Source organism: Dipodomys merriami, unplaced genomic scaffold (genome assembly GCF_024711535.1).
Source record: "Dipodomys merriami isolate MVZ:Mamm:240054 unplaced genomic scaffold, mDipMer1.0.p SCAF_3, whole genome shotgun sequence".
NCBI lineage: Eukaryota > Metazoa > Chordata > Mammalia > Rodentia > Heteromyidae > Dipodomys > Dipodomys merriami.
In genome coordinates, this window is record NW_027204492.1 from 67,216,930 (window position 1) to 67,243,463 (window position 26,534).

Consider the following 26,534-nt stretch of genomic DNA (forward strand, 5'->3'; position numbering starts at 1 on the left):
GATTTGTTATTAATGCTTGCCATGGGAATAGCAATCAACACCATCAATTTCTAATGATTTAGTCTGCATTGTTTCCAACTTAGCTTCAATAACTCATCCCCAGTTTCACAGGAGAGAGAGGGAAAATGGAAGACTGTAACAAAGCAAAATAGAAGATCCTGTGGTGACAGATGGCTAAGTCTAGCTGCAAGAAAAGTCCACATATTCCACAAGCCTTAATCCCAGTGCGGGTATTTGTGAGACAGTGAGAACTCTGATATGGAAGGCTAGCACTAGTGGAGACACTCTGTTTTGCAATAGCAAGATAATATCTGAAAAGAGGGACTATTTGGGGGAAATGAGATATTCTAGGAGCCTAAAAAGAAGGTTTATTGGGGAATCTTTGGACACCCTGTCTCAGTCACAGTAGTAGTTGAGGAGAAAGAGTACCCTTCCAGGTCTAAGAGGAATCCTGCAGCTGTCTGAGATTATACCCCCAGCTTAGATACTGGCAGCACAGGGCACCAGTAGCAGTATGGTGAAACACCAGCAGGGGCCAACAGGGCACCAGCAAGAATGCAAAATCACTACATGGAACAAAGATACCTGCATATCTATGTCTTTTGGAACTGTATTCACAGTAGCTAAACTGTGAGATCTAATGAGGTACCCAATAACCAATGAATGAATGAAGAAAATATGGTATACACACATACACACACACACACACACACACACACACACACACACACACACACACACACACATAAATGTATACCATGGAGTATTAGTCATAATGGAAAAAAAACTGAAATCATGTCATCTTCACAAAAATAAAAGGATGGAAACTGGAGAGCAAGATAAGCCAAGCTCAAAATGTCAACTATGGATTGTTTTCATTTATTTGTGGAATCTAGACCTAAAATGATGTTGGTGGTAGTGATGGTGGTGATAAATAGACATGAAAGTCAAAAGGACATAACCTGAGGTTGTTCCTTAGAGAGGGAATGGGAAAGAAAAGGGGTGAAGATAAAAGTATGTGTACATGCATACATATAGATGCATATATATATATATATATATATATATATATATATATATATATATATATATATATATATAGCACATGCATAGTATAATGAAAACAACCAAACATTTTTTAAAAAGGGAGAGGAGGAACCAGGCACTGGTGACTCACACCTGTAATCCTAGCTACTCAGGAGGCTGAGATCTGAGAATCACAGTTCAAAGCCAGCCCGGGCAAGAAAGTCCATAAGAGACTTACCTCCAACAAACCACCAGAAGACTGGAAGTGGTGCTGTGGCTCAAAGTGGTAAGAGAGTTCACTGAAGAGTTGAGGGATAGAGCCCAGGCCGAGTTCAAGCCCCACAACCGACCAAAAAAAAAAGTGGGGGACAGGAGGTTAAGGGACTTGTTCAAAGTACATTGCATATACCTATGCAAATCTATGCAAATACCATTATGAAACCCCTTTATATTATTAATTATGCTAATGAAGACTTTAAAAATAAAGAAAAATAAAATTTAGACGTGCAAGCCAAAATGAAAATGCTGTTTTATGTTAATCTCTGTAATTTCCTTACTGGTTATCATTATTTTGGTCCCACAGCTTCAAGTTACTCCCTAGTTCCCTTTCATTTCAACCTAAAAGACTCCATGTATCATTTCAAGTAAGACAGTCTACCGGTAACACACCCTCAGATTATCTTTACCTGGAAGGTTTTTAATTAACCTCCAATTTAAAAAGATAGTTTTGCAGGATATATAATGCTTCATTGACATTTTTCTCAGCAGTTTAAATATATCTTCTCACTGTCTTGTGGTTTCCACGGTTTCTGACGAAAAACTGAATATTAATATTACTGAGGCCTTGTAATTGACAAGTTGCATTTCTCTTTCAAGATTCTGTACTTTCCTCCCCAACAGTTTGGTTATATTGTACTTCAATGTGAATCTCAGTTTATCCCTCTTAAAGTTTGTTGAGCTTCTTGGATAGGTAGATTCATCATTAAATTTGGAGATTTTAATTCTTTTCTGTACAAATATTCTTTCTACCGCTTTCTCTTTTCTAGGTCTCTATCATCTGTATTTTAATCCATTTGGTGGTGTCCCATAGGTCCAATTGTGTCTCTTTAGTTTTTTTTTATTATCTTTCTGCTCTTCAGAATATATCATTTTAGTTTTCCTATATTTATGTTCTCTTATTCTTTCTTTCACCTGCTCAAATGTGCTCCTGAAACTCCATAATTAGTTTTCCTTTTCATTATTGTCTTTTTGGCTCTATAATTTCTAATTGTTTTTAATACGTTATTTTATTGTAAGAATACTGTACAGAGGGGTTACAGTTACATGAGTAAGGTAATGAGTACATTTGCTATCGAGCATTGTTACCTTCTCCTTTACCATCCCTTCCCTCCCCACCTCCCAACTCCTCTCTTCCTCCCCCCCCCCTCAAGTTGTAAGTTTGTTTTCAACATAGTGTCCTGTATATCTCATTGTTACAATAGGTCAAACTGTATCCCTATTTAAGCATTTTTTCCCTTCCCCTCCCCAAATTAGAAAAGTGTATATACAAGATTCAGGGCACCAAAATCAAATACAGTGAAAACAGGGGTTATACCATGGGGAAAGAACATACAAAACAAACTATTTTGTTTCTTTTTTCTTTTTTCTGGTCGGTGTGGGGCTTAAACTCTGAGCCTTAGCAATGTCCCTCAGCTCTTCAGCTCAAGGCGAGCACCCTACCACTTGAGCCACAGTATCACTTCCAGTTTTCGTGATTTATTGGAGATGAGAGTCTCATGGACTTTCCTGCCCAGGTTGGCTTTGAACTGTGATCCTCAGATCTCAGCCTCCTGAGTAGCTAGGATTAAAGGTGTGAGCCACCAGCACCCGGCCTCTTTTTCTTTTTTTAATGAATTAATTTTTTGTGCCTGCACTGAGGTCTGAAATCAAGGCATAGGCACTGTCCATTAGTTTTTCCCTCAAAGCTGACCCTCTACCACCTGAACATACCTCCACTTCCAGATTTTTTGGGGGGTTAATTTGAGATGAGTCTCACAGATTTTCCTGTTAGGGCTGGCTTTGAACTGTAATCCTCAGATCTAAGTTTCCTGAATACCTAGGATTACAGATGTGAGCCACAGTTGCACCCTGATAATTCTTTTTCTTATCTAAGATGTATCAGAATATGTTAGCTGTACAGAGGGAGACTTCATTATGACATTTCCATACATTCATACAATGCACTCTATCAAACTCACCCTCTCTATGATTCTCACTCCCTTTGTAAAAGAATTTCAACAGCTTTCATTCTTCTATATTTATATTTACATGTAAGTTACTCTGACTATATTCATCCTCACTTACCAACACTATTTGCCCTCCTTCTTCCACCTTCCTCAACAAGGCTTGTTTTACTTTCCTATCACTCTGGTTTTGGTGGGTTTTTTGGTTTGTTTTGTCAGTCATGGGGCTTGAACTAGGGGCCGGGGCACTGTCCCTGAGCTCTTTTTGCTCAAGGCTAGCATTCTACCAATTCATACCAAGGGATTTCATTGTGTTATTTCAGATTTGTGTATATTACATTGTAAGTAGAATAACCTACTATTTTTTCTATTTCACCCTCAACTCCTTATTGATCAACAGCTATCATTATTGAGATTCCTTATGCCATCTTCATACACAAATGAAATGTATTTCAATATTATTCACCCTGTACCCTCCTCTTCCCTTTTCCCTCATCCTCATACTTACATTTACATTTATTTGTCTTTATATGTGTATACATATGTATATATGTGTCTGCACATACACACAAATACATGTGTGTATATACATATATATGTATATGTATGTGTGTATATATATCCTTTAGATCTAGCCTCCACAAATGAGGGAAAAATAGACGTTTTTAACTTTTTGACCTTGGCTTATCTTACTCAGCATAATGATTTCTACTTCCATCCATTTCCTTGCAAATGATATGATTTTAGTTTTCTTTATAGTTGAATAATATTCTATGTACCATATGTTTTTATGCATTCATTTGTGGCTGGGGAAATTTGGCTGATTGCACAGTTAGTGGACAAAACTACAATAAATACTTCTCTTTATTATATACTAATTTATTTTCCTTCAGACATCTGACAAACAGTGGTATGTGGGGTCATAAGGTACATCTATTTTTACTTTTAGGAAGATCCTTCATACTGATTGCCATAGTGGTTGCACTAGTTTATGTTCATACCAGCAGTATGTACCAGTACTTGCTGAATGCACCAGTACTTGCTGTCTGGTTTTCTTGACAATTGCCATTGTGACTGGGGTGAGAAGGAACATAAGTGTAGTTTTGATTTACATTTTCTTTATGGCTAAGGATGTTGACATTTTTTCATATATTTATAAACCATTTGTACTTCTTGTGAGAACAGTCTCTTTAATATGATTGCATTCATTAATTGCACTATCTGTTCTTTTCTGTTTAACTTTCTGAAGTGTTTGTATGCTCTGGATAGTAGTCTTTTATCTATTGAATAGCTAGTGAAGATTTTTCCCCATTCTGTGGGTATCTCTTGGTTCTGGTAATTGTTTCTTGGTTGATCATTCCTTTGAAAGTGAAAGAAACTTTGGACACCTGGCTTACACGAAGCCCTACAGGGAAGCCCTGCAGATATCTTGGACAGTTGTCTATGTATACAGCTTCTCTTCCTGAGTTTCCTTTTTTCCTATAAAGTACACAATGGAATTTTACTCATCCGTTTTGTAAAGAAATGGAAAAATTTATGTTAAATGACATAAGTTAAGCCCAGAGAGACAAATACATGTTTTCTCTTATATGTGGAAGCTAAATTTAGCTTCTAAACTCACAAATAAATACATTGGATGATATGCAAGTGTATATAAATATATTAACTGAAATGTGGTATAATCAAGGGAGAACTCAAATAGTATGATTCCTCAGAAAAGCAAAGTCGAAGTTCAGCAAAATAAAACACCAAGAAATGGGTACTTGGAAGAGGTGGGGTGGTATCAAGGGAAAATGGGTAAGTGAACAAAGAGAAGAGGGAGAGAAGGCAGTCAAGAATCCAGTGTATATGCTACAAAATTAAGAAGAGTAGGGGAAGAGGTAGGTTAGGAGGGATGGCTGAGATTGTTGAAAGGGGGACATTGATCAATATATATTGTATTCATAAACTGCGTTGCTAAATGGCAACTCCTTTGTGCAACTACTTAAAGATAATAATAATAAAAAGAAAGCAAAATAATATAGAGAATGGGGTCAAAACAAAGTCCAGACTTTGTTGGGCAGCACCTGTGGCTCATATCTGTAATCCTAGCTACTCACAAGGCTGAGGTCCAAAAGATTGAGGTTCAAGGATATGTCCAAAAGATATAGGTTCAAGGCTTCCCTAAAGAGAAAAGGGGTTATAAGATTCCATTTCCAAAAACAACCAGCAAAAATCAGGCTAGAAGCATGACTCAAGTGACAAAGAGCCAGCTGAGTGAACAAGACAAGCCCTGAGTTCAAACTGTGGTACTGACTGGCAAAAAATTATAATAAAGGGCTGGGAAGGTGGCTCAGTGGTAGAGCGTTTGCCTTGCATACCTGAGGCCCTGGGTTAGCTTCCTCAGCACCACATAAGCAAAAAGAAAAAAAAGCCGGAAGTGTCACTGTGGCTCAAGTGGTAGAGCGCTAGCCTTGAGGTGAAGAGCTGAGGGACAGTGCCCAGGCCCAGAGTTCAGGCCCCACGACCGGACCCAAAAAAAATTATAATAAAGCAGTAAGTCCAATTTGGGGTCTTACCACAAGTCTACAAGTGTGTGTGTGTGTGTGTGTGTGTGTGTGTGTGTGTGTGTGTGTGTGTGTGTGTGTATGTATGTGTGTAAATATATATATATATTGCATTATATACATATATAATGCAATTAATTCAAATTTCACTTTAAGTCATTGTCCTCTATAAGATGGTTGTTGAGAAAAGGGAGGAGAATGGAAAAGGAATAGGCCAGACTTGATCATTAACAGGTAAGGACTGTTTATTGAGAAACAGAGAGGCACACAGACCTTTCCCCGGGTTTGGAGGCTGTGCCAGAGAGTTGGGACAGGGGCTGGGTTTTTATATGAGGTCTGAGCAAGGAGGAAGAGGTTAATGAAAAAGCCACTAGATCAAGGGAGGTGGGGGCTTTTCAGTTGGTCCCACAATGGAATGTTTCTGTATGGATATGGGACAGTAGGGCTGGAGTCAATCCTTCATATTCCATCTTTAGATACATGAAATGATTGGGCAAAGAGGGGCAAGACAAGTCCTTCATATAGGATCTTTGGATACATAAAAAGAATTGGGCTGAGAGGGTAGTGACATGGAGTTATGAGAACACAAAGCAGATTCCCATCATTTGGAACCCTGAAGGAGTATAAAAGGTGGAGGGACATTATGGTCTTTTCTGGCTACTTCCTGCTAGCATGAGGGCATCAAGGAGTCACTGGGGCTGGGGTCTTCAGGGTCCAGATCTGTTCTGGGCAAAGTGTGAGGCCTCTGGTTTCCTGCAGTAATAGAATGGCCTTGACTTACTCCCAGGTCCTGAGTGAGGGCTGTTATCCTATTAGAGAGAAACTTGAAAAAGGTGAGATCAGGCAAAAGGCTGACAAGGTAGCAGGACTAGTTGATATGAATGACACAGGAAAACAAACCCTGAGCCCAAAGCCAGAAAAGTTCCATTTGGAGCATGAGCCCATAACCAGTCAGAAGCTAGGGCTGGATTGGAGTGGTTAAGGGCCTGGTGAGAGAACTTGATCATTTCCCATAAATAGCAGGTAACAAAGGCAAGAATGTAAATTCCTGTCCAGTTAGAAGGTAGACCGGTATGGCCATTAGATTGACAAGCTTCTTAACTTATTTCTATTGACCTCCTGGCTCTGGTTAATTTTGAAAGGGCAGGCACAAAGTGGATAATGTGGAATCATCTTCTCTTATTCTTCTCTAACTCATCCTGGGGATTCACGCATTTTGAGCTCAAGGCCTAGGCACTGTCCCTAAGCATGTCTACTTGAGGTTAGTACTCTACCACTTTGAGTCACAGTGCCACTTCCAGCATTTGGCTAGTTAATTCTCCAGCTTGGCTCTTTGCTGGTTAGTTGGGAGATGGAGTCTCGGAGGGATTTTTCTGTCTGTGCTGCCTTTGAACTGCAATCCTCAGATTGAACAAGTCTTTGCCACAAAACCTCTTTTTTATTTCCAATTAAAGCAACAAGCAGATACAATAGAAATACAGTTATTCTATTTTTTTTATCAGTCATGGGGCTTGAACTCTGGGCCTGGGCACTCTCCCTCAGCTCTTCAGCTCAAGGCTCTACCACTTGAGCCACAGCACCACTTCCGGTTTTCTGAGTGGTGTATTGGAGATAAGAGCCTCACAGACTTTCCTACCTGGGCTGGCTTTGAACTGTGATCCTCAGATCTCAGCCTGCTGAATAGCTAGGATTATAGGCATGAGCCACTGGTGCCCGGCTCAGTTATTCTTTTTTTTGGGGGGGAGGGTCAGCTTGTGGGGCCTGAACTCTGGGCTTGGGCACTATCCCTCAGCTCTTCAGCTCAAGGCTAGTGCTCTACCACTTGAGCCGCATCACCACTTCTGGCTTTTTTCTTTTTGCTTATGTAGTGCTGAGGAATCGAACCCAGGGCCTCATGCATGCAAGGCAAGCGCTCTACCACTGAGCTACCTTCCCAGCCCCCGGCTCAGTTATTCTTAACTGCATGTAGCACTTTAGGATACTAAGTGACACTATAGGTGTCACTAGGCCTTTGTGATTACAACAAAGAATGCAAGAGTTGGTGTCCTTTTAGCTCTATATCCAAGGCAGCTTACATGTTAAACAGAGAAAAATGACATTTGAGTTAAAAGGTATTCATTTGAAGGACCTTACTTTCATAGATGGGACATAAAGAATGAGATGCTAGTTTTAATGTAAATCACAGCCAACTTAATTAGATAACAATTTTACTTATAAGCTCTGTCTTTTAAGGTATAGCATCTGGTACATACGCGAACTTTCTGGGGACAGAAACAAATATTAACATTTTCCAAATCCTTTCTTACCCAAAGGTTTTTCCTCAGTTTCCCTTTCCAAGGCCTTCTTCACTAGCTTTCCTCCTTACTGGTATTCTTTGTCACAGCTGTCTAGGAGCTGAACTGGGTCTCATTCCTTTTACTACTACCCTTAATAAAGATGTTTCCTTTAAGCAAACAGTACATTTGATAATTAACTTCTTCAACACAAAATTTACAATTGCAGTCAAGGAACAGAAATTTCAGGAAATATCAGTATCAAGAAATAGAAGAACATACCTTTTTACAGAGTTTTTATGTATTACAATGAGATTATATTAAACATATTCACATACATATTTAAACAAAAGTTTTAAGGCATGCTTAGGTTTTAAAAAAATGAAAATTGGCCATAAGTTTTTTGGAATTCCAGTGGCAAAGTGATATTATTTTGCTCAATATGATCAAATCACGTGGTCAATGTTGGAAAAGTAGGTAATACCAAACAAAATACAAAGTTATTTTGTTGGTGGTGGTGGTGGGGCCTGAACTCTGGGCCTAGGAGCTGTCTCTCAGCTCTTCAGCTCAAGGCTAGCACTCTACCACTTGAGTCCCAGCGCCACTTCTGCCTTTTTCTGCTTTTGGGGTGCTGAGGAATCGAACCCAGGGCCTCATGCATACAAGACAAGCACTCTACCACTGAGCCATCTACCCAGACCAATACAAGGTAATTTTGACAAACAATTTAACAGAATTTCCATGCTTAAACAAACATTGATAACAAGAACAGAAAACCTTTAAATCAGTTTTGGTGATGAGGCACATTAGTATATGAGTTGAATATTTAACCCCTAGAGAAGTGAAAAGGAGTAAGCCTGGTGGAAGAGTGGGGATTGTAGAAAAACCCATCATGTAGCCTTTGTCTTTTCCTAGCTGGGTGCTTCCAGGGCCTGTAGAGAGAATTGGGGAAGAGGGTGGGCAAACAGGTTTGTAAGGGGATGGGGAGGGAGGCATCACTTTTAACCCAAAGACTTTTAAGTGGAGGACGTGGTATAATGAAGATACTTAAAAGTGAATGTATAAGTAATTCGATAGAGCTACTGGAAAAGGTAGGAGGGAAAGATTTCTCTTTTGCCGCCTCCTAGAGGAGAAATTAAGAATCCAGATTTTGAAGTGAATGGACTCAGGAAAGTGAAAAGGATTGGATTATTGTCTGAGTCTCAAAGACAAAAAGGTCTGGTTTGTTTTTATTATGAGATTTTGGGGTGGGAAAGGGAGAGAGCAGTAAAAGAGAGAGGCTGGCCTCAGTGTGCTTGCCAGCCAGCCACTATCAGTGACAGATTAACAAAAGAGTCAGAGCAGAGGCCTGTTTATTTAGGGTCTGGAAGGGAAGAAGGTGTATTAGCCATAGAAGTGGGTTGAGAAATGTATACGTTTGGAAAGGTTTGTTTAGAGGGAGTTTAAGCAAGGCCAAGCTTGTTGTTTTACCTTTGGAGGCCTACCCCTACCCTCACCTTGTGTCAGCTACACAGGCAGGCAGACAGACAGGCACAGGGACAGGGGTCAGCAGAAAGAGTTTGCTTGGAGCAGACAGACAGTAGAGAATCTGGACCAACTGCAAATAGCAAAAATGTAGTTAGAAGAGCAAGAAAAGAGAAAAGAATTTTTGGTCCTGGAGGTCATCAAAGGAGAGGAGGGGGGAAGGAGAGAGGGAGAGAGGAGTAAGATAGAGAAAAGGGGGTGAGAGACAGATTGAGCTACTACAAGATAAGGAGTTACTTTTCTAGAGATGGTTGGGAGGCTTACAGCAGAGAAGGGCTTGGTGAGCAAGGCAGGAGAGCTGAGGGAATCTCTGGAGTGGAAGTCAGAGAACGGCTTAGGTTTAGGGGACCTGGGACTCCTCGCCGTTTCATTGGAGCATTGTTTAAATCAGTAAGAGTAAAACCGAAGGTTCTGAATTTAGGCCAACGGTGGCCTTGATAGTGAGACCAGATTTTGGTAGACAAACAAGTCAGGTTTTTTGACTATAAATCAGTCAGCCCAGAGTCTTAAGATTAGACTGCAGACATGCCAATGGAGTGTCTCTGGGAGACAATTTGGAAAATTTTTGTAGGACTACAGGGCCTGTCCTGCTGCTCCAGGAATCCCTGGGGCTTTGGGAAGGTGGACAGATAGATCTCAATAACCAGGAGAGGGTATCCCCAAAGATCCTAATTAAAGGGTGTGGGAGTGTCAGGAAGGAAGAGATGTCTGGAATCTCCGGGAACCCCACAAACAGGAAGGGAGGGACTCCAGAAGTCCCTAGGTGTGAGTTAGGGCACCTCTGCCATGGACCAGGCTGGTTACCTTGTCCTGAAGCCTTTTAGGGGGTGGGTGGAGTCGGTCAAATGGCAAAGAGCCTCCTGCCTGGAGATCAGAGTCTGAGGACAGTGTCCAGGAGAGAGAATAGGGGGAGAGATAAGGCCTTTTCTGGGTTTACACAGGGGGGCAATAAGACTTCAAGCCAGTGGGGTGGCCAAACACAAGGCATGCACTGCTTACATAGGCAAAGTTCTTTCAGGTGGCTGTTTAGCCCAAAGTAAGCTCAGCAGGCTCTATGCTCCGGATGGAGAAAGGCCTTGGAAGGAAGAAGAAGGTAGCAGAAAGGCTGGATGAAAGGCAGCAAGGAGGCAGGTAGCCGCTCAGTAGAGGGTACCCAGTTACTCCTGGCACTGTTCCTCTCCTGGGTTTTGGCACCATATGTACGAAAATGGAGGAGAATGGAAAAGGAATAGGCCAGACTTGATCATCAACAGGTAAGGACTGTTTATTACGAAACAGAGAAGCACACAGACCTTCCCCCCGGTTTGGAGGCTGTGCCAGAGAGTTGGGACAGGGGCTGGGTTTTTATATGAGGTCTGAGCAAGGAGGAAGAGGTTAATGAAAAAGCCACTGGGGGGGGGAAGGGGGGGAAGGAGAAGGATTGGGATTGGGGGGGAGGGGGGAGGCTGGGAAGGGATGTGAAGGGTAAACAAAGGAGAAGGCTGCAATGCTTGGTAAGAAATGTACGCATTATCCTGCCCATGTAATTGTAACTCCTCTGTACAGTATGTTCACAAATAAAATAAAATTAAATTAAAAAAAAAAAGAAAAAGCCAGTAGGTCAAGGGAGGTGGGGGCTTTTCAGTTGGTCCCACAATGGAATGTTTCTGTATGGATATGGGGCAGTAGAGTGGGGGTCAATCCTTCAATGGTAATATGTTTCCAGGTATTATTGTAATTATTGAATTACATTGAAAAATGAACTTTGTATTTAAATATATATATATATATATATATATATATGTAAAATTCAGAGCTTCACGTTTGTTCAGCTTGCTTGTTAGTTGGGCACAATACTACTTGAGCCATAGTTCCAGTATGACTTATACCAGTTATTTTGGAATGGAGTCTTTTGGACTTTTCTGCCTGCCCTGGCTTCAAACCACAGTTCTCAGATCTCACCCTCCTTAGTTGCTAGTATTGAATGCATGAGTCACCCACTGGTACACAGCTAGCAAACTTTTTTTTAAAGGAGATAGAAAAAAATTATTAGAAATGAAACATGGCAGAGAAAGGGAACATGTAGAATAGATATACCATCACAAGACAACACTTCAGCACATCTTAACCATCTTGTGCAGTCTTTGGGGTCACAATGATTGGACTCAGCTCAGCAATCTTTTCGAACAGGCCCTCCAAGTACTATTGACGTCTATTCAAGTTTGAGACTACCTATTAGACTCCCTCATCTCACATTGAATGATGTGATTTAATAGAGCTGGGATGGGATAGAAGAGCCTTAATCTTTTGTTGTTGTTGTTGTTGGTCGTGGGGTCTGAACTCTGGGCCTGAGCACTGACCCTCAGCTCTTCAGCTCAAAGCTAGCGCTCTACCACTTGAGCCACAGTGCCACTTCCAGCTTTTTCTGCTCGTGTGGTGCTGAGGAATCGAACCCAAAGTCTCATGCATGCAAGGCAAGCACTCTACCACTGAGCCACCTTCCCAGACCCAAAAGCCTTAATTTTTTAAACCAATATCCCAATTTATTTTGATGAAAGCAATCAAAAGGCATACTTGGAAGAACATTTTCCATGCCTAGCAGTAGTGCTTCTCAAATCTACCAAGGAGTTTGTGTTAAAATACATATTCTAATTCAATAGATCTAGAGTGCAGCATTTCAGTGGTTCACATGTGATACTTTATACTACCAATCACATTTTAAGTAGCAAATTACTAGTAAATGCTTCATGTTTTCATTTCACTTTGTTTTTGAGTGGAATTTTTAAGCCTAGATTTTTTTAACACAAGGTTTTGCTACATAGTCCAGGCTGGCCTGAAACTTGGCAATCTTCTTGTCTCTGCCTCCTGAGTGCTAGGATTACAGGTGTGTGATTCCATAGCCAGCATGTAAATTTTTTTTCCTATGATTAAAAACAGTATGTCTTGATTTATGAAAAATATGTTCTTTTTCTCCAAAGTCAACTATTTCCAGAGTAGTTTGGTAGATATGAACTTTGCTTCCTGGACTCATTGTCACCTTTTTGACTGTTTAGAGAGGCCTTTTTTCTTGTCCTTCTGGTTTTTAAAAATACCTTCAGGTTAGCAAACTTTCCTCCCAGGAAGGTAATTCTCTAACAGATTCCTACCAAGAAAGAAATTCTCTGACAGATTATGCCATTCTCTCTGGAGCTAAGATGACTAATATATATTATTTCTTGTGTAAGTTCTACTGTCAGAATTTGTCTCCTCCCGGGCTGGGAAGGTGGCTAAGTGGTAGAGCACTTGCCTTGCATGCCTGAGGCCCTGGGTTTGATTCCTCAGCACCACATAAGCAAAAAGAAAAAAGCCAGAAATGGTGCTGTGGCTCAAGTGGTAGAGCGTCAGCCTTGAGCTGAAGAACTGAAGGACAGCGCCCAGGCCCAGAGTTCAGGCCCCACAACCGGAGCCCCCCCAAAAAAGAATTTGTCTCCTCCCTTAAGGTTATTGACAGATAATCCAAGTCTTTTTCCCATGGATGAAGTCATTTTTTTCCTTCTGTACGACCATCTTGGTATTTCATCTTTTCAAGAGGAAACTGCAGCTGGGAGATGGTGGTTCATACCTGTAACCTTAGCTACTCAGGAGGCTGAGATCTAAGGCTCATAGATCTAAGGCTCACAGTTTGAAACCAACACAGTCAGAAATGTCTGTGAGAATTATGTTATTTCCAATTTGCCAGCAAAAAAATCCCAGAGATGGGGATGTGGCTCAAATGGTAGAGTGCTAGCCTTGAGTAGAAAAATTCAGAGACAGTGCTCATACCCTGGCAATTGTGTATCTAATGATTTTTATACTGTCGGCTAGCTAGTCCACAGAGGAGCAAGTAATAATAAAGCAACTTAAAGGAGTGTTGCTGAGTAGGAACAAATATCGAACATTGATCCCAGAAATCATTGTTTAAAAAAATAAGATTACAGTTTGATAAGATTCATTTGTAGAACAAAAAGTGCCCCTGAGTTATTGTTGAGAACAACAAAATAATCTTCCAGTAGTTAGTAAAGTCAAGCAACTAAAACTGACCAAGGAAAAAGAGAAGATATTATCTGTTGTCATCCCAGAGTGACTATGGACACATCTAAAACCAATTCATCTTAGAAAAGCAATGTTCTTCATTTGGGAATAAAAGATAACCCAGACATTCAGTAAACAAATCAAACGAGAAAAGCTCATCAGTATCCAGATTTGCTACTATATACCATCAAAAATCTCTAGTTTACCACACAAGCTAGAGGCATACAAAGGAATAGGAAAGTATGGCCTAAATACCAGAAAAAAAGCAGAAGGAAATGTCTCACTTCCTGTGAGACAAGCAGATAATGAATGTAACATAAAAAGGTTTCACAGTAGTCATTTATTATGGGTTGAATTGTATGCCTCCCCCTCCAAATTCCATTTATTCAAGTCCTCATTTCAGTAGCTCAGAATGTTGTTTAATTTAAAAACAGCTTCATTTCTGATAAAATTAGTTAGGATGGGCTCATCCTGGAGTTAGTTTGGGCCCTAAATTAAATATGTGATTACTGATATTGTGCTGTCGAAAGATAAGGAAATTCACAAGCCACAAGCCAAATCCCTCCATCACATCTTTGAAAGGACTATGATGCCCAGTACAGATGGTTCATGCCCATAATTCTAGATACTCAGGAGGCTTAGATCTAAAGGTTTCAGTTCAAAGCCAGACCAGTCAGAAAAATTTGCAAGACTCTATTCCCAATGAGTCAGCAAAATGCTTGGTTGGAGGCAGGCTCAAGTAGTAAATCACCAACTGTAATTGAAGAAGCCAAATGAGAGCTCAAGATCATGAGTTCAAGTCCCAGTACACACACACACACACACACACACACACACACACACACACACACAGAGGAGCATTGTGTGGGCAGGGAAAGGAAGGGGAAACTGACAGAAAGAGAAGGAAGGTGTGGTACTGGCCATAAAAGAAATGTACTCATTACCTGACCTATGAAATGAAAGACCCTTTGTACAACACCTTAATGATAACAGTAAAGTTATATTTTAAAAATTCATGTTTCTACACTTGGACATGATAAAGTAAACAGGACTCTAAGAATTTACACCAAGTGGGACCAAATGAGGATGTTCTTAGGAGACAAACACAAAGGCGCAGTGTCTATAGGCATCTGATCATATAAAATAATAATTATTGAAATGAACTCCAGGAAATGGAAACAAGAAGCTTTTTTTTTTTCCTTGGGTCTGGTCATGGGGCCTGAACTCTGGGCCTGGGCGCTGTCCCTCAGCTCTTCAGCTCAAGGCTAGTGCTCTACCACTTGAGCCACAGTGCCACTTCCGGCTTTTTTTTCTTTTTGCTTATGTGGTGCTGAGAAATCGAACCCAGGGCCTCATGCATGCAAGGCAAGCGCTCTGCCACTGAGCCACCTTCTCAGCCCCAGAAACAAGGAGTTTTTTGTTGCTGTTTTTCTTTTGTTTTCTTTTTGTCTTGCTTGTTCATTTGTATGTCTTTGGGCAGGTAAGGGGAGCGCACAGAAATGAAGAGACAAAGAGCAAATAAATGCAGCAGTGGTACTCACTATGTTGAAAATGAACTACACTACTTGTAGGTACAGATGGGAGCAAGCAAGGGAAGGGGTAAAATTGTCAAAAAAGAATGTACTCATTCCTGACTTATGTAGCTGTAACCATTCTGTATATCACCCTTATAATAACAATTACATTTGTAATTCATGTTTCACCTTTCTCAACCAATTGAAAATGCAATTGTACAAGCAGTATTATAGGATGTATATAGAGTAAGGAAAAGGAATGTGGCTAGCATAGTAACACCCTGAGTTGTATGGACAACGGACAACTGGATGTGGTACAAAGTGTTACAGATGTCCTGTGGATATAGGTCCTTCCTAAATAAGTAATGGTGGAAAGTAGCAGGAAAAGAGGACACAGGGCCAAAAATGGGTCTTGAAAACAAATCATCAGTAATTTTGTTTGAAGTTGTAAGAGAATGAATGTGTAATAAAAGACTGTTTCCAAGCATCAGTGGCTCATGCCTAGCTACTTGAGAAACTAAGATCTGAGGATGGTGGTTCAAAGCCAGGCCAAGCAGCTAAGTCCATAAGACTCTTATCTCCAATTAACCAGCAAAAAAATCTAGAAGTGGCATTATGTCTTAAGTGATAGAGTGCTAACCTTGAGGAAAAAGCTAAAGGAGCTTGATAAGAAATGTACTCACTGGGGGCTGAGAATGTGGCTCAGTGGTAGAGCGCTTGCCTTGCATGCCTGAGGCCTTGGGTTCGATTCCTCAGCACCACATAAGCAAAAAGAAAAAAGCCAGAAGTGGTGCTGTGGCTCAAGTGGTAGAGCACTAGCCTTGAGCTGAAGAGCTGAGGGACAGCGCTCAGGCCCCGAGTTCAGGCCCCACGACTGGACCAAAAAAAAAAGAAAGAAAGAAATGTACTCACTATCTTGCCCATGTAATTGTAACCCCTCTGTATGATATTTTCACAATAAAAAAAAAAGAGAAAAAGCTAAAGGGGATCAGGAGGCCCTGAGTTCCAGCCTCAGAACACTCTCTCTCTGTCTCTTTCTCTGTCTCTCTGTCTCTGTCTCTGTCTCTCTCTGTCTCTTTGTCTGTCTCTGTCTCTGTCTCTGTCTCTGTCTCTGTCTCTGTCTCTGTCTCTGTCTCTCTCTCTCTCTCTCTCTCTCTCTCTCTCTCTCTCTCTCTCTCTCTCTCTCTCTTGCACACACACACAAATTGAACTTTGAATTTTCGGAGTTCCTTTATGTGAACCTTTCTTGTTTTGGGAATCAGTAACATTTGAAAGCCTCTTTACCTCCCAAGCATGTGAGAAAGCCTTCATTTTCTATTTCTCCCTGAGATATGACTCATTTTATGAGCTGATGTGCTTGCCTCGGTGAATTGGAGGTGAGATATGTAAGTCATAATAGCTCAAACCTGAATTTTGAGTTGTGGCAGTAATGATTTGGCCCCATTGATTGAGAGCCATGTATAAAAGCACTTTAACAACTTTAAGATTCAAGCCAAATGTAAATGTTATTTCCTGTTACCAAACTTGCATAATAGCACTTATTTTCTTTGCTATTCTAAAGTAAAATGTGTTGGTTTGATACCGTGCCGATTTGTATTCATTCTCTTTAAAGCTACTTCTGAAAATAGTAGTCTAGTTCAGAAAGGAAAATTCAGAAAAAAAAAACAGTATTCTAATAATGACTGAACTATAATAACCTCCAATTTACCTGAAGCATCCCCAAATTCCAAACAGATGATTTTTAATGTGTATTTTTGTGCCTGGGTGCTGTCCCTGAGCTTCTTTGCTCAAGGATAGTACTCTACCATTTGAGCCACCGCTCTACTTCCAGGTTAATAATAAATAAGAATCTTAAGAACTTTCCTGCCAGACTTGCTCCCATCCTCAGATCTCAGGCTCCTGAACGATAGGATTGCAGGCATAAGTCAATAGTACCAGGCTCTATGCATATTTTCTTTGAGTTCACTTTTATGGAAAAAAAAATCTGTTCTTGATGCTGGGAAGCTCTAGCCTATCTAGTTTTGGGGCTTTGGGGAGAATTTCTAACTGTTTTGGCTCAGTATAAGTGGACAGATATTTGTTTCCTTATAGGCTATTTTTTGAGAGTTTGGAAAAGAAGAAATGAGACATATCATAGAACTTAAAGATGGATTTTAGGAAATTATTGTGTATAACTGCAGTCTAAAATGCATTGTGTTTTAAAACAAAAGGAATGAAGGAGAGAGAGAAAGGTTAAAGACTTATCTTTTTTGTTTGGTGGAAAGTCCCTGAGGTTATTTCCCTTTTGGAAGTGTTTTGCCTGTTTAGATTTTTCTGCTTTTTATAGATTCGGATACCATTTTTACAATTATTTACTTAATCATAATTTTTAATATAAGGTCTCACTATAGTCAAAGCTGACCTTGAACTTGAGACCCTCTGGTCTCAATATGATAGAATTGCATGCTATGACATCGTTCTTATTTATATCCTCAAGCACATTATAGCAGCTCTACCAACAACATCTGGATATTTTGTCATGATTCTGTTTCTTTTTTGTTTAAAGTTGATACTCTACTATTTGTCCCATACCTTCAATTTGGCTTTTTGCTGGCTAATTTGAGATGAGTTTCACAGATATTCCTGCCTCAATTGGCTTTGATCTGTGATCCTCAGATTTCAGACTCCTGAATAGCTAGATTACAGGTGTGAGCCACCATTACCTGGCAGTATAATTTTTAAAATGTATTATATCCAGGAAATTGTTGATATTTTAAGGTTCAACTCATAGTTCCCTGTAGCCACCCTTTATAATAATGTAGCCACTAGGAAGTAGTGCTGTGGCTCAAATGGTAGAGCTCTTGCCTTGAGCTGAAGAGCTGAGGGACAGCGCCCAGGCCCAGAGTTCAAGCCCCACAATCGACCAGAAAAAAAAAAAAAAGATTAAAAAAAAAAGATTTTAAAAAATGTAGCCACTAATTATTATCTGTCTCCATTTCCTACCACCAGCAATATAAATAAGCTCTTTGCAACTAAGATCTTTGTTTTTATATTCTCATTCACTAAGGGATTGCCTAGCACATAGTTGGAACTAAGTAAATATTAATTTACTAGTCAAAACAACTCCAAATTCTATATCCTTCTTGAATTATGTCCCAATCTCTTTTTTTTGGGGGGGGGGAGGTGTTCCAGGGACTTGAACTCAGGGCCTGGGCACTTATCTCTTGGCTTTTTTGCTCAAGGCCCATGCTCTACCACTTGAGCCACAGCTCCACTTTCAGCTAGGCAAGCACTTTACCATTTAATTGGAGATAATTAGTTGAAGATAGGAGTTTGCATCCCAAAGACTTTTATGCCTATGTTGACTTTAAACCTTGATCCTCAGATCTCAGTCTCCTGAATGCCTAGAATTGCAGGCTTGAACTATAGGCATCCAACATGAAAAAAATATTGAGATAGAATCTCACTCTGTAAGTAGCCCAGGCTAGTCTGCCTCAGCCTTCTGAGTGCTGGAATTACAGCTATTCACTGTCAGACCTGGCTATTGAAGGAGGAGTGGGAATTTTTTTGTTTTGTTTTAATTCAAAAGTGGTAATCACTAGAAAAGTCATTGCATGCTTCTTGATTTCCAGTTCTGAAGTGTCACTTCTGTAAGAATATTTCCAAATGTGACCCCTAAAATAAGCATATAGTCATCCATAACATGGTTAAAACTTTTTGGGGGTTTTCTTTTTTATATAAATGGGATTGAGTTGTAACTAGAAATCCCCTATATACTAGTTATATATGTACCCTGCTTTTTTTTGTTTGAGGCACTAAGGATTGAACTCAGGGCCTCCTGTATGCTAAGAAGGCACCCCACCATTTCCACCCCAGCCCAAGCCATTGTTATGTGGGTTTATATTAATAAGCAGAGTTTAGAGGTCTACAGACTTGCCTTGCTGTCAATCTTTCTAAAAAGTAACTGTGCTACCTCCTTTATGTATGTTCAGAATCTACAATGTTCTGTTCACTTTTCTAAGCACTTTCCCTTACTCATTTTATGTAATTCTTACAGTTAGCCTGTGAGGTAGTTCTCAATGTCCTCATTTCATACATGAGAAAACTCAGCCTCAAAGAGAAGAAAACAAGTTATACTCAAAACCTGTCAAGATAGAGGATGTTGGTGAGAGTGAAATTTAGAAATAAATTGTTCCTAATTCCTTTCTATAACTAACATCCTTTCAAAACTATTCTTGAAGAAAATTAATTTTCTCCTTTCTTTCACTTTTTAAGATACAAGATCTACTATCCAGGGGAAAGGGTATCTCCCTCAAGGTCCAAAAGATCCTCCTGTGTCAAATTCCTGAATAGATGGGACTAAAGGTATGTACCACCATGCCCGGCTGATTTGCTCCCTTTGTTTACTAATTATAGTAAATAAAATACAGAGAATACTGATATACTCAGAGCATTCCTTCATGTTTTTATCCTTATATCCTAGTTGGATTGTTTAAAAGCAATTTTAATGGTTGTCTAGTCTGCCTAGTATGCAGGTGTCTCTGTTATTTTTCAGAGTAATGCTAGACAGAACATGCTTGTCAGGAGTGGATTTCAACATTAACAAAAAGGATCTGCCTAGCCACTGGTGGCACACACTTGTAATTCTAGTTACTTGGGAAGTTGAAATCTAAGAATTGAGGTTCAAATTCATTTCAGGCAGAAAAGTCCCTGAGACTTTTATCTCCAATTAAACACACACACACACACACACACACACACACACACACACACACACACACACACACACACACACACACACACACACACACACAAAACAGAAGTGGAGCTGTGGCTCAAGTGGTAGACCACCAGCCTTGAATGAAAAAGCCAAGCAAGAGTGCACAGGCCCTGAGTTCAAGCCCCAATACCTGCACGCATGCATACACGTATGTGCTTTCACACACACACACACACACACACACATACGCACACACACACACACACACACACACACACACACACACACACACACACACACGAAAAATGAAAGATCTAGTAAAGAACTGAGAAATACTTCCCTACCAGAAAAGAAAAATAATGCATGTACACACACACATACACTCTTGCATCTTGAAGTAGAGTTTCTAGTCATAATAGTAAATAGTAACTAGTAGTGATTCAGAGGGAAGTGGAGAAGATTGCCACCTTACTGCCCTCACTGACAATTAGAATTAAAGACTATATTTCTAGTGTAAAGTAAGTGTGATCCTTGTAAGCAGAAAAAAACCAAATGCTAGAGAACCTGTAGTTGCTTTGGAAGAAACTCTGTATTCTAAATTTTTCCCCAAGATTTACTGAGGATGATTATGACTTATGTGTTTCTTTGTAGAAACTGGTAATATCTGAATACACCAAACCAAACACGTAGACTCTTGCGCCATTGCTACCATGACATTTTACTAAAGAGGAATGCCACTCTACATAGATTCCAAGCCAGCTAGAAAGAAACAAAGCTGATTAGTCTTCAGTCTAACCACTGAACGGGATGACGGCCACAGCTGCAGTGGAGACACCAAAAATGGAGAAGAATGCCTCCAAGGAAGAAAAACAGCAGCCTAAAGAAGACAACACAGAGCAAGGCAATGTTGATTCTGAAGAGTGGATGAGTTCTGAGAGTGACCCTGAACAGATGAGCCTTAAAAGCCACAGCAACAACAGCTGCCATCCTGTTGATAGTCAGTTGAAGAAAAAGGAGATACACTCCAAACCCCACCGCCAGCTCTGCCGATCACCCTGCCTGGATCGTCCTAGCTTCTCCCAGAGCAGTATTTTACATGATGGTAAACTCGACTTGGAGAAGGAATACCAAGCCAAGATGGATTTTGCTCTTAAGCTGGGCTATGCTGAAGAACAGATCCAATCTGTGCTGAATAAGCTGGGCCCTGAATCACTTATTAATGATGTATTAGCAGAGCTTGTCAGACTTGGAAACAAAGGGGACTCAGAAGGGCAGGTCAATTTAAGTCTATTAGTGCCCCATGGGCCCAGCTCCAGAGAAATTGCAAGCCCTGAATTGTCTCTTGAAGATGAAATAGACAACAGTGACAATTTGAGACCGATTGTCATTGATGGAAGTAATGTGGCAATGAGGTAAGTCTAGAATATATTTTCTCTTCTTTAAAAAAAAAAGAACTAGGGGCTGGGAAGGTGGCTCAGTGGTAGAGTGCTTGCCTTACGTGCCCAAGGCCCTAGGTTTGATTCCTCAGTACCATATAAGCAAAAACAAAAACAAAAACAAAAATGGTGCTGTGGCTCAAGTGGTAGAGCACTAGCCTTGAGCTGAATAGGTGAGGGACAACGCCCAGGCCCAGAGTTCAGGCCCCATGACAGACAAAAAAAAAAACTGATTTGAATTCATAGACATTGTTTTTCTTTGCAAAGCCCTATAAGAAGTCCTTAGTTGTTGTCTGAGTCTTACATACCAATTGGTGGAGAGAGTCTACAGTAATCCTCCTCTTGCCTTTTCTTTCTCCTTTGAAATTGTTATTTGTAGGTCTTCAGGTGTATTGGGACAGCTGAGAAGCATCAGTACCATTTCAGAGCAAACATGGTCATTTAGATGTTGGAGTCCACTGTCCCATCCCTACTAGATTAACCATCCTGAAAATCCTCTCACCATGTTACTTGGAAGCTTAACTTAGAAACTTTCCACAGCTACCAATCACTATTTCCCAAGTTGGGATCCTTTTGTCTGTCTTTAGGGCTCGTTGTGATATTGTTGACATTACTCTCTGAATCTGACTCTGATAATCTTGATACATCATGAAATATTGTATGACTATCAATGTTACTAAAAATATTTGGCAGTGGGAGAGTATATGCCTGGCATGCCAAAGGACCTACAGTGTATCCCCAACATCAAAGAAGAAAGAGGTGGGGGCTGGGAAGGTGGCTCAGTGGTAGAGCACTTGCCTTGCATGCATGAGGCCCTGGGTTCGATTCCTCAGCACAACATAAGCAAAAAGAAAAAAGCCGGAAGTGGCGCTGTGGCTCAAGTGGTTGAGTGCTAGCCTTGAGCTGAAGAGCTGAGGGACAGTGCCCAAGCCCAGAGTTCAGGCCCCACGACCGGACCACCCCCCCCAAAAAAAAAGAAGAAAGAGGTGAAGAAAAAGTAAAGGAGAGGTACTTCTTCTCCTTTGGAATCTTTCTTACAGCAGAGAATACATTTACAGATTTTGCTTTTCAAACCTTTGAAATCTGGCTGGGAAGGTGGCTCAGTGGTAGAGTGCTTGTCTTGCATGCATGAGGCCCTGGGTTCGATTCCTCAGCACAACATAAGTAAAAAGAAAAAAAAGCCGGAAGTGGCACTGTGGCTCAAGTAGTAGAGCACTAGCCTTGAGCTGAAGAGCTGAGGGACAGCGCCCAGGCCCAGAGTTCAGGCCCCACGACCAGACCCAAAAACAAAAAACAAAAACAAAAAACCTTTGAAATCATGACAACATCTTCCCAAGGTGTGTAAAGCACACAAGACATCCTCCCTGGTTTATTTTGTTGTTGTTGGTCATGGGGTTTGAACTCAGAGCCTAGGCGCTGTCCTTGAATTCTTTTGCTCAAAGCTAGAGCTCTACCACTTTGAGCCACAATACCATTTCCAGTTTTTTAGTACTTAATTGGAGATAAGAGTCTCATAAGGACTTTTCTGCCCAGAATGGCTGCAAACTGCAATCCTCAGATCTCAGTCTCCTCAGTAGCTATGATTATAGGCATGAACCACTGGCACCCAGTATCTTCCTCCCTGCTTTAATATGAGAAATCTAGAAGCATAATCATGAGAAATTTAAATGACCGTCACATAATATTAGAGAAATCAGAATGATGCACTGGGGTCAACAATAACTCAATGGTAAAATCACCCTTTGTGTAATGAATGAACACTAATGAAAATACTAGGCAACAATAAAATTATAGAGAATAATTTCTGTGTACAAGGGGCGAAAAGTCTATCTGCTGCCCTCCTAACAGGATCTGACTAACTCAGTCTCTCACCAAACTATATTATAACACAGAACATTGTAGAGTAGACATTTTCTTTTCTCTTCTGCTTTGTAAACAATAATGCGGAAGGCAAAAAAAGAAATAATGAAGAGATTAATTACTCCAGCAATTGGTTTCAATATATTTACTCTATGTCAGTACCAAATTATTATGTTGATAGGAAAATGAGTTTTTGTCTCCTATATGAGTTGTTTTGCTAAATTTAAGGCACCATATATGATTTAAATATATAGAAAATCACCACTCAATCTTATTTTTACAAATATTTTAAGAGCATTTTTAAATAGTACATATTGAAGCGCACACTGATGGGTCACAACTGGAAACCTAGCTATTCAGGAGGCTGAGATCTGAGGATTGCAATTCAAAATCAGCTTGGGCAGCAAAGTCCATGATACTCTTATCTCTAGTTAAGCACCAAAAAGTCAGAAGTAGAGCTGTGGCACCAACATTGAGCAAAAAATCTAAGTGAAATCTGGAAGCCCTTAGTTCAAGCCCCAGTACTGGCACAAAATGAATTAAAATAGTACATAGTGGACCACATGAGCTTAGTGTATATTAAGTGTACAAAGTAAAAGTTTTCCTTATGATATATCCACACATTCATATAGCACACTTTTATTAGGCTCACACTCTGTTACTCTTTCTTATCCTGTGTTCCTTCTCCCTTCCCCTTCCACCTTCCCAGGAGTCCCTCATATAAGAGATTACTCTTATGACAGATGAGATTGTATCTTTTTTTTTGTCAGTTGTGGGGCTTGAACTCTGAGCCTGGGCACTGTCCCTCAGCACTTCAGCTCAAGGCTAGCACTCTACCACTTGAGCTACAGTGCCACTTCCAGTTTTTTGGTGGTTTACTGGACATAAGAGTCTCATAGGCGCGGGGGTGGGGGGCGGTGAGGAGTGGGAGATAGTCAGGGAAGGGAAGGGGAAACAAAGGAGGAGGCAACAATGCTTGATAAGAAATGTACTCATTACCTTGCTCATGTAATTGTAACCCCTCTGTACAGTATTTTTACAATAAAAAAAACATATCATCTTAAAAAAGACAAAAGAGTCTCATGGACTTTCCTGCCCTGGCTGGCTTTGAACTGTGAGCCTCAGATCTCAGCCTCCTGAGTGGATAGGATTACAGATGTAGGCCACCAGCATTGTATCATTTAAAAAAAACAATACCTTTTTCCTAGCCAAAGAACAGATAGGCTACAGATTATGAGAAAATCTTTGCCAGATGTTCATCCAGCAAAGGAATAATATCTAGAGTATATAAAAAACTCATAAATTAAACAAAAACATTCATATAACTGTTTTCATTGTTGTATTGTTATTCTTATCTGAATATCCAAGTCAGTTAACCAATGAGCTGCAATATTCTGCTATCACATATCCATGGTCAAAGTGCATTGCTATAATCTATATGAAATTCTAATTCATCACATATAAATTTTTCTTGTTTTCTGTAAAATGTCACTATGAGGTTAGTATTTGTTACACAAAATTCATGTTAACATATGGTGATCTTCAGCATGTTGGATAAGTCTGTGTTTAAATTATGGTGCTTTGTTTGCCACTGCAGAATTTGTTTAACACTTGTAGTAGTGATGTACCTGTGATTCACAGACTACAAATATAGTAAGATACATGCTGTGATCCTAAAAGGTGCATTCATTCTGGAGCTGTCTCCCTTGGTAGGAAAAATCCATTTTAGAAGATTTAAGGCTTAGAAAATGTAAATACCACTGAGTTCTCAGCTACTTTTGTGGAAGATAAGACCACTGACCCACCTACTATGAAGAATTTGTTTTGGGAGCCTGGCTCAAGATAGGTTTCTATCACACATGTAATTATGGCTACTCAGAAGGCTGAGATGTGAGAGTCGAAATTCAAAATCAAGAGACAATCTCTAACCACCAAGAAGCTGGAAATAGAAGTGTATCTCAAATAGTAGAATACTAGCTTTAAGTAAAATGGAGAGCACCGAGGCCGTAGGTTCAAGTCTAAGTGCAAACAAACACACACAGTAGATATCTAAGCCAATTTACAGGGAAAGAAAAAAGTAATTTATAATGTCACTAGAGTACTTTATGATTTGTAGGTCTTTCCTAGGTATTTAAGCCTTTTTTGATTGGAAAAATGGCAAAAGTAGGTCATCTTGGAAGCATAAACCTGTTATCCCCTTAAAATATTCATTCCTACCTAGATGCTGGCACCTCATGCTTGTAATCCTTAGTTACTCTAGAGGCTGAGATCTGAGGATTTGTCATCACTGTTTGAATCCTGCCCAGGCAGACAAATCCAAGAGAGTCTGATCTACAATTAACCAGCAAAAAGCCGGAAGTGGAGCTATGGCTTAAGTGGTAGAGTTGGCCAGCCTTAAGCACAAAAGATAAGGGACACAACTTAGGTCATGAGTTCAATCCCTAGTACCTGCACAAAACCATATATATGTATATATTCATTCCTTAAATACTTTTTCTTTACATTCTTGACCTTTGTGCAGGTCTTCCAGATTTGATGAATGTTAAAAAATGCCTCTGGTTCTTACTGAGCATCTTATGGTATACTTCATGGAATGCTACGATGGCAAAATTTTATTAAATTTTTTGTAATCCTATGGATACGTTAAAAAAAAATTGCCAGTCCTGAGGCTTGAACTCAGGGCCTGGGCACTGTCCCTGAGCTTCTTTTTGCTCAAGGCTAGCACTTGAGCTACAGCACCACTTCTGGCTTTTTCTGTTTATGTGGTACTGAAGAATGAAACCCAGGGTTCTCATGCATGCTAGGCAAGCACTCTACCCTAAGCCACATTTCCCAGCCCTATGTTACATTTTTAACATTAAAAAAATTGATTCTCAATATAATATAGATGTAATATCAGGACATAAATACATCAACATATTAAATTTTGTTTTGGGGTGGTGGTAAAACAGTTGAGTCTTGGGTTTTTACTTTACACTTTATGTATTTTCCACATTTTGTGTAATAAGCATATACAATACAAGCATATTTGTAATGGTGACAAATAGCTTTAAACAAAGCATTTTTTCAAAACAAACTGTGAAGTTGGTGTATCCAACCAAAACTAGTATTTTTATATTTGTTTTTGGACTTAGATCATACTTAGGATTAAATCATACTTTATAGCACTGCAGAGTGAAGTGGAATGGAATTTTGTACCCTTCCTTCGACTCCAAAGCACATTTTTTTGTTGATTTGGGTTTTTTCTCTCATCATGTAGTCCAAACTGACCTCAAAATATTAATCCTCATGATTCTCATACCTCTGTATTCTAAGTGCTGGAATTACAAGCATGTGTTCCCATACCAGGTCCCAAATTCTCCCTTTTAGTGGTAATTCTGGTACTTTTCCTAATTTGTTATTCTA

The 26,534-nt window shown here is 40.0% G+C and overlaps 1 protein-coding gene across 9 annotated transcripts in view; it reads left to right on the forward strand.

Annotated features, from left to right (window-relative positions):
• Zc3h12b (zinc finger CCCH-type containing 12B) overlaps positions 1-26,534 on the forward strand; it is a 290,287-nt gene that overhangs the window by 250,760 nt on the left and 12,993 nt on the right. For 8 of the 9 annotated variants that reach the window (XM_070040213.1, XM_070040210.1, XM_070040212.1 and 5 more), the window contains 2 exons: positions 19,389-19,478; positions 20,485-21,245. In XM_070040213.1, coding sequence (XP_069896314.1) covers positions 20,641-21,245 — 605 coding nt within the window. In that variant the 5' untranslated portion in view covers positions 19,389-19,478; positions 20,485-20,640. Of the gene's footprint in view, positions 1-19,204; positions 19,279-19,388; positions 19,479-20,484; positions 21,246-26,534 lie in introns of those variants that run through there. The other variant, XM_070040218.1, reaches the window with a different exon arrangement.